We start from the raw sequence: 8,002 nt of genomic DNA, 5'->3' as shown, positions 1-8,002 counted from the left end.
CCCGTTTTTAAATCATAAATTTGACAAGCCACAATACTAGTTTAGTACTTAAACAAGTATTTTGGTACACAAAATCCCAGCACTACACGGTAATGTGTTCTTGAAAAAATATATATGCCATCGAACTTGTCATGCAGTCACAGAACAGATAGGTAACATGGGAATCAGAAACGGAGCCATTTAAATTTCAATTGCTAGTGACACCTAGCGGTGGAGAGAACGCTTTTTACACTCAAAATTTATTTACACTTATACCACCTTTTACTAGAGTCGGTGTATAATGAGTCACGCCAAGAGTGAAGCCAAGTCTACCTATTGAACTGTCAAACCGGCTACCTATCGTGCAAAGTAAACAAGCATTACGATGCTATGAAAGGTCCACGAAAGGTATTGCAATTAAATATTAAATATAACCGAAGAAATGATCATATACACGCAGTGAGTATTACATTTGTCATGCGATACGTGTTGTAATGATCAGTAATGACAATTTCTACTATTTTTCCTTAAGATAATTCGACAAAATCACTGATATAATGATTTACTACAGCCGTTAATTTTTTTCCTCGCTAGAAGTCATTTGAAGTTGATGCAGAAGTCCTCTGTTGCCAAGTTAAAAGAAAGGGAATCTTTCGAAAACCGTGATGCGAGTTCAACTGTTTTTCTCTTGGCGTGACTCATTATACACCGACTCTACCTTTTACCATTTATACCAAACATACCCAAGATTCATATATTGAAAGGTGTGTACACTTCTGTTGGTGCTTATGTATAGAGTGTCTTTAGGAAAGATGAGAAAATCTTATTTATTTTTTAGATTATATGCTTGTTTTGAGTTCTTCTTCTTCTTCTTCGAATTTAAACTTATTGCTTATTGCATATAAGCTTATTGCATGCTCTGAGCTTATGTCGTTTTCGTTTTTGCGGTGCAGCACTGGTGTAGTGTAAGCAGGAATAAGCACGAGTCTTTGACAGCTCAGATCACTTCCTACCCACAGATTTCATCAATGCTTCCTGCAAAAGCAAAGGGTAAGTAAAATGCTAATTGTGGAGTGAGACGATCACATAAAAGAAAAACTGTATTTATGATTGTTTTGCTAATTCTAGTACGATTATCATAATTCCGTACACTTTGATATTCAAAAACACAATTAGAATAAGACATATCCAAAGTTTAACGATAGGAAATATTATCATCAGCGGGTATTTATTTGCATCATGTTCCAATGTATTGTTCTGCAAACAATTAACACTCTAAGACTTCATTTACCCCCGTTGCGATAAAAGGGAAAGAAGTGCCGAAGCTGACATTCCCCCTAATTTAAAAATATCCAATCTTTCATTCATCCTGAATTCTCAAAACTATATTCAATACACATGCAGATCGCTCTACCTATAGGATTAGAAAATATCTTGGGTTGTGAGAGGATATGTCGAAGGAATGGCAGGGAAACTCTCTTTACTCCAATTGCATTTCTCATGGCCGTGTGCGTTTGTGTTAAAAAGCAAAACATCTTCCGTCTTTTACTTTTTATGCGTAAAAACCGTCGTCCAGAAAAAGTGAAATCATAATGCATTTCGTCGTAGAAAAAAATCGTTCCATTCACGACGGATGACCCCATTGTTTACGATTTATGAGAGGGAAAGCGAATACGAGCTTATCAGTCATGTAGCATATAGTAACATGCCGTCTCTTTTGTTCTTTCAGTCCTCCTGGTAGCAGTTAGTGGGACACTACACTCGATATAGGCAACTCAGTGGCGCCTTGTCGCAGTTCTCACTTATATCAATATATGTTATAATTTTGATATTCTTCGCATATCTTTTAGCTCTCATTTTTGTTCTGTTAGCCATCAACTACATCAAAATGAAATCAATTTGAGTTATCAGGAATAATGAAAACAACATAATTCTTGTTTTTATTTTGTTCTCACCCTCTGCTCGGGAGCCTATCAAATTTCCATCGACAATTAATCATGTTATGGTGTTTTTGACAGCATTCACAACCAGAGAACCAACCGCTTTCGGATGCATATGGAGCTGGTAGTAAACGATTTGAGATTGTATGGAGATTTACAATATTAATTGAATATTTCCAATATAAGCATGTATGTTAAATACAAGAAAAGTGCCCGAGCACATTAAAATGGTACAAATACAAGTACTCGTAAACATTTTACTTGCATTGAAAATGTATTTCGTAAGAAATTGCGGATTTTCTGATATTCTCCATACTGCAAAAATGATTTTACCAGCACAGGCGGGGCGACATCTCTCGACTTTTCGGTGTAACTACCACACAAATGATGTAATTAATTGTATTCATCTATATTAAAAATATCAAATAGTAATGAACTCGTGCACTTTTTTGCATTTAAAACTGCTTATCAGGAAGATAATGAATAGAAACTAAAATCTCCATACATTTTCAAACGGCTTCATATCACTCTTATAAATAAGTACGGACGATATCACAAATCTAGAGATGAACTAGCCTAAGACTAAAAATCTCTTAAATAAAGAATTAAAAAAAAAAAAAAAGATATCACAAATGGCGCAATTATATCCCGTATGGTTAGTACGATAGCCCGAATAGGTGGTTAAGCACTTTTTATGGTTATTTTGTATGCACTGTATTTGTAAAACAACAAAACATGATTAATTAAGAAAAAAATCGTCAATACAGAAAATACAGATTTTTTAATAGAGTGGATACAGATTTTTTATAAAACCACCTGGCAGCTCTGATGTGCACTGCGAAATGAAAATAGAAAGGAATAGCAAAAATTACATGAAAAGCATGAGCTCAGTTTCAGATGAAACCGTTTGTTCTGAGTTACCTATCTGTTCTGTGATGCAGTGCTTGAGCTTGATTGGACTGAATGACCGGAAGATGGCAGCGGTAATGAAAGTGCTAGCAACGCAAAAATATATAATTTGATGGAATATTAGCTGAAGGGAAAATGTTTGGAAAGAGCTTTTTGAGCTAAACATTTTGTGGATGGATTCCGGGTAATTTTTCGGGTGTATGCGTTTCATCATCGCGATCAAGATTGAATATGTTTGCTCCTATCTTCTATCGCTAATTGACTTCCGTGCTTCAGGTAGTATATTATTTACGTCAGCGATCCCTGATGCAGCCGGGATTTCATCGTACTCTGTATGGTTATAACCAGCCTATATCTCCAGTAGTTCCTTTGTTTGCATCGGTTGAATCCGCGTTCGATTTTGGTATATTGACGCCTCAATTTGTAAATAGAATAAGAAGATTGAACATAATTTAGATATTCATTATGTTTTGTCAACTGATTTACTAGATTACCTAGTCAGAAACTGGTCACTTTCTCGGAACATGCCAAGATGTAGCCAGTGTGGTCCTGATCACACAAAATGGCTACAATTGAACTGGTTTTGAATGCTCATGTCATTTGATTATGCGTCACATAATGGATTTTATTCGTTTCATGTCGGATTTAGTCTCAGATGGCTCATACAAACCGGAAAATGTTCCGGCCACATCTACATACATTGTTTACACACTTGGTTTTTTTGCCGAGATTGACACCGCCGACTAGCTCGGCATTTTATTTGACTGGAACTCAATGAAAACTTGCCGAGATTCATCTAACAAACCAAAATTTTACTGATGTCGTTTTCGTTTTTGCGGTGTAGCTACACCGGCGCTACACCAACAATCAATACGAAACTAACGATTTTAAATTGGCTCACTACTTAACTAGCCTATTGGTCCCAAGCAAACGATTAACGTACCCCATACTAGCATAGAGGTAACTCTAAGACAAGTAGGTCCCAAAGAAACGTGCTCAATTTTTTGGCTCACCTCTGGTACTATCTTCGGTCCCAAGCTTGTCGAATCACCCCTCGAAACATAGGAAAAACCAATAACCTCTCATTTTATCTGTCAAACTTTCATAGCGAATCAAAACAAACATTGCGTAGTACTAGAATTTCGACTAGAATAGGGTACGTTAATCGTTTGCTTGGGACCAATAGGCTACTAAAGTGGTGAGCCAATTTAAAATCGTTAGTTTCGTATTGATTGTTGATACTAGTCGAAATTCTAGTACTACGCAATGTTTGTTTTGATTAGCTATGAAAGTTTGACAGATAAAATGAGGGGTTATTGGTTTTTCTTATGTTTCGAGGGGTGAATCGATTAGCTTGGGACCGAAGAGAGTACCAGAGCTGAGCCAAAAAGTTGAGCACATTATTTCGGGACCTTCTAGTCTTAGAGTTACCTCTATGGCTACACTGCCGTAAACCGGAATATTTTAGGGTGTAGATTGCACCTTTGTTTACAAACAAATGATGTTGAGCTGTCAAAAACTGCCGCAAAAACGAAAATGACATGAGATCTCAACTAACAAATAGAATTTTTGCTGAGATATCAGTAAAAATAATTGCCAAGCTGGTCGATACTGGAGGGGGACGTGCTGTCAAATCCGCCTGCTGATCATTCTTGTATGAAATTGGTTCCAAACATAAACACATGTATCACTGATAAAATTTCAAATATTGTTTTTATGTGTCCCACACATGAATTTTTGCAATGTGATCAACAAATGATATCTATGTGTCGGACGCATACTTAATATGTGTACAGATAAAAGCCATGTGTAACCATAGAGGTAACTCTAAGACAAGTAGGTCCCGGAAAAACGTGCTCCACTTTTTGGCTCAGCTCTGGTACTATCTTCGGTCCCAAGCTAGTCGAATCACCCCTCGAAACATAGGAAAATCCACTAACCCCTCATTTTATCTGTCAAACTTTCATAGCGAATCAAAACAAACATTGTGTAGTAGTAGAATTTCGACTACAATGGGATACGTTAAACGTTTGCTTGGGACCAATAGGCTACTAAAGTGGTGAGCCAATTTAAAATCATTAGTTTCGTATTGATTGTTGGTAGTAGTGTTGCCATGTGGTCAATCAATACGAAATTTAGTGGAAAATTCGAATGATGTTTAACCAAATGGATAGTATCAAGACCTATTTACATCATGAATACAAATTGAATTTTAAAAGTAAACTTTTGAATGTTATGAAAGAAGATTTCCAAAAGCTTTGTTTTGTAACAGAAATTAAACCGTTGGGATAAAGTGAGCACCCTAAACATCGTGTCATATAAGAATTTCAATTACCATTTATAAAGCTGCTGAAGGAATATCAACGATAAGTTATAAGAAACTACTGATAGACCTTATTTTCTGATCTAGAAATCTTTTAACAGTTTCGACATTTTGAGCTAGTCTTACATTTTTAGAATATTTGCACTAGAGAAAAGTAACTTTTTAGACTAGTTCTAGTTCTAGACTAATAGTTCAAGTAGGCTTCAAGCATTATGCCAGCAGCAGATTTTTTGTAAAATATGTTTAATAAGTTCATTTTTAACTGGGTGGCCACATTGACCCATTGGCCATATTGCCTCACTTTCCCCAACTCATGAAAACACATACACCCTTTTAAAAAATGACCCTTGAGCCAAAATGGCCGAACAATCTGTGTAAAATTCATGTTTCCTCCTGTCGAAAACATTGACAAAGTTTCATTTAAATCGGAAATGCTCGTGTCAAATTTCAGCTTTATCAGGACCTTCTCTTGGAACTGCTCTAATATCCTAGAATTAAATCCCGATCAAGAATATCGGGCTGCGTTGATGTTGACGTCTGTGTTAATTAATACGACCCTAGACAAACATTTGGTGGATCCTCCAAGGTCAGACCTTTCGATAATAATACGGCTAAAAAAAAAACTACGATAAAAAGAATAGATCAATTTTAGTATTAACTTTTATTGTTGTATCTTGGAATTATAGTTATTATGTCACTTAACCGCAAAAAGCCAAAAATACGTCACCTAACTTTGTTCATCTGCGAAAACATCCTCTATTTATTTGCACTTTAAAAAAAATGCAATTAAAACAGTATTATTAATAAAGTACAAAAAAATATCTAATACGAAGATAATGTTATTAAATGGGATGAGAAGCAACGTTAGGAAACGCTCAAAGTTATTACTGTTAACAATATACAAAAATACATTAGAACTAGATACTAAATATGTTGTTGAATACAAAAAAAAACATGTGAGATAATCTTATTTCTATTTTTCTTCTCCTTCATCGTCCTCTGACGATCCGTCTGTGTCGTCAAATTCTTCTGTATTGTTATCATAGTTAGTGATGGTGAAAACAACTGATAAGCATCCAAACTTTAAAACAGCTCCTTGGTAAAGAATGGCTGTGCCCTCCCATCCTGAAATTTTCGGATTTGGATTGGTGCAATCGCACCCAGTCTGCGATATATCTGCCATGCTGCAGAAGAAATATTATTATTATTATTATTTAGCTTCATTTAGGAGGCTTTCAGCCTTAGGCTGGTTCGCCTCCATGCAGAAGAAATATACCATCAAGCAAAAACTATGGTAATGCCGCAATTTGAATTTGATTACCTTGTGGATGAGAGAAAATCGTAATTTCTTCGTTTGCACTGCCGCGACATGTCAATCAGATTTATAATATCCTGGCGGATTTTTTGTTTGTCCATCCTTTTGTCCTTGTTGATATCGTCATGTTCATCTTTCTTCGATTTTTTCGAAGAATGATGGCCACTATCAGGTTCAGGCTTTACATCAAGCGAGTGGTCAGTAAAGTCACACGTGAACAGTTGACCGTTTACTACGGTTCCAAATTCTGAATAGTTTAATAACTCGAACATTTTTGTTACCTTTGAAAGACGAAAAGAAAATATAGTGTGCCGATGTTGTTTGTTACGTAGATATGTGAAAACTACAAACCTCGTCATAGAATATAGTAGCGTGTTTATCTGAAACAAATCGGCAGGAACCAAACTTCGAAAGTTGTAGATCGTTGCCTGGTCCGCTTCCAATCGACAGGGAGCGATATCGCATGAAGACGGAACGTGACAGATCCAGCGTTTCAAACCAGCTGCAGCCAGGTAAATTGACATCCACTGGAGTTACTACAGCGCGGACACGAATATCGATGTTATTAACGTGTTTTTCCAGATTTTGAGCCATCAGGAATATTTTCTGTTCGTTTGTTTCCGGTTCCTTCTGCGATTTCTTCTCTTCCTTTGGCTCTACCTTGGTCGGGGAAACAACTCCAGCAGCATTGACGGTCTCTGCTGCGTTGTAGTCTCTTCTTGGACTCGTAAATTCTCTTGCTATACGCTCAATATCATCTTTTGTCAACAACTGACTAGGCAGAGGAGTTGACTTTGCCGGTTTCTCTGATTTCATTAATTCGCGGATAGTCCTTGCCGAAAATTCGGATGATGGTTTTTGTAACACTTCGCTGCTTTGAGCCAGTATTTGTTGCAACCGTTGGTAAGCAAGTATTTTGATCAAAGAATCATCCAAACATAGTAGCTCCTCGTTAACTAGAAATTAGAAAGTACAATTATAGTCAATAGATACCAGAGGCGCGATGAGTGGGTGATACAAGTGGGACATGTCCTACGCACAAATATACCTGGATGGGACAGTCAAAGCTTTGTCCCACCCACGATTTAATAGAGAACATAGTTAAAAAACTGAATGAATCCTCCAATGATAAAATCTGAACCACTTTACTTATAGAAAGTCCGACTAAAGTGTTCATTCGATGAGAAAAGATAGATGAAATCTCGTATGATTTGAGGTAACGCTGATGGATTTTGACCCTGCTAGAAACTGGGGCCGGGGATTCCCGGATCATAGCCGGGTGTGGCCATTATAGTCCTGTACTCTGAATATTACTACCATTGGACTGGTTTTTGAATTCTCATGTCATTTGATGTGTCACATGATGGGTTTTAACTTTTTTAAACTTTTATTCATTTCAGCCCGCTTTTAGTTTCAAGGCATTTACAAACCAGAACATGTTGGGGCCTCCCTTAGCTCAATCGGTAAAGGCGCAGCTACATAGCAAGATTATGCTGGAGGTGGCTGGGTTCGATTTCCGGTCCGGTCTATGAAAAT

At 36.8% G+C, this 8,002-nt stretch overlaps 1 protein-coding gene across 1 annotated transcript; it reads right to left on the bottom strand.

The window, feature by feature from the left end:
• Positions 1 to 5,845: 5,845 nt before the first annotated feature.
• On the bottom strand, positions 5,846 to 7,442 carry LOC135717042 (PHD finger protein 12-like). Its single transcript, XM_065239051.1, has 3 exons — positions 6,818 to 7,442; positions 6,473 to 6,747; positions 5,846 to 6,335 (listed from the first exon to the last, which is right to left on the bottom strand). The coding sequence occupies exons 1-3, from the start codon at positions 7,280 to 7,282 to the stop codon at positions 6,125 to 6,127; spliced, it is 951 nt and encodes a 316-aa protein (XP_065095123.1). The 5' UTR covers positions 7,283 to 7,442; the 3' UTR covers positions 5,846 to 6,124.
• Between the last annotated feature and the right edge of the window lie 560 nt (positions 7,443 to 8,002).

This window comes from Ochlerotatus camptorhynchus, unplaced genomic scaffold (genome assembly GCF_037179485.1).
Source record: "Ochlerotatus camptorhynchus isolate MF236.1 unplaced genomic scaffold, CSIRO-AGI_Acam_v1.1 ptg001453l, whole genome shotgun sequence".
NCBI classification, from domain to species: Eukaryota; Metazoa; Arthropoda; class Insecta; order Diptera; family Culicidae; genus Ochlerotatus; species Ochlerotatus camptorhynchus.
This window is presented reverse-complemented; position numbering and strand designations above follow the sequence as displayed.

Bases quoted from the DNA above. Each gene is read 5' to 3' on its own strand.
- LOC135717042 (XM_065239051.1), bottom strand. From the start codon at position 7,282: ATGAAATCAGAGAAACCGGCAAAGTCAACTCCTCTGCCTAGTCAGTTG. The intron at 6,748-6,817 runs GTTTGTAGTTTT...CGTCTTTCAAAG, and splicing joins CTACTATATTCTATGACGAG to GTAACAAAAATGTTCGAGTT. The intron at 6,336-6,472 runs GTAATCAAATTC...TTTCTTCTGCAG, and splicing joins GATTTTCTCTCATCCACAAG to CATGGCAGATATATCGCAGA.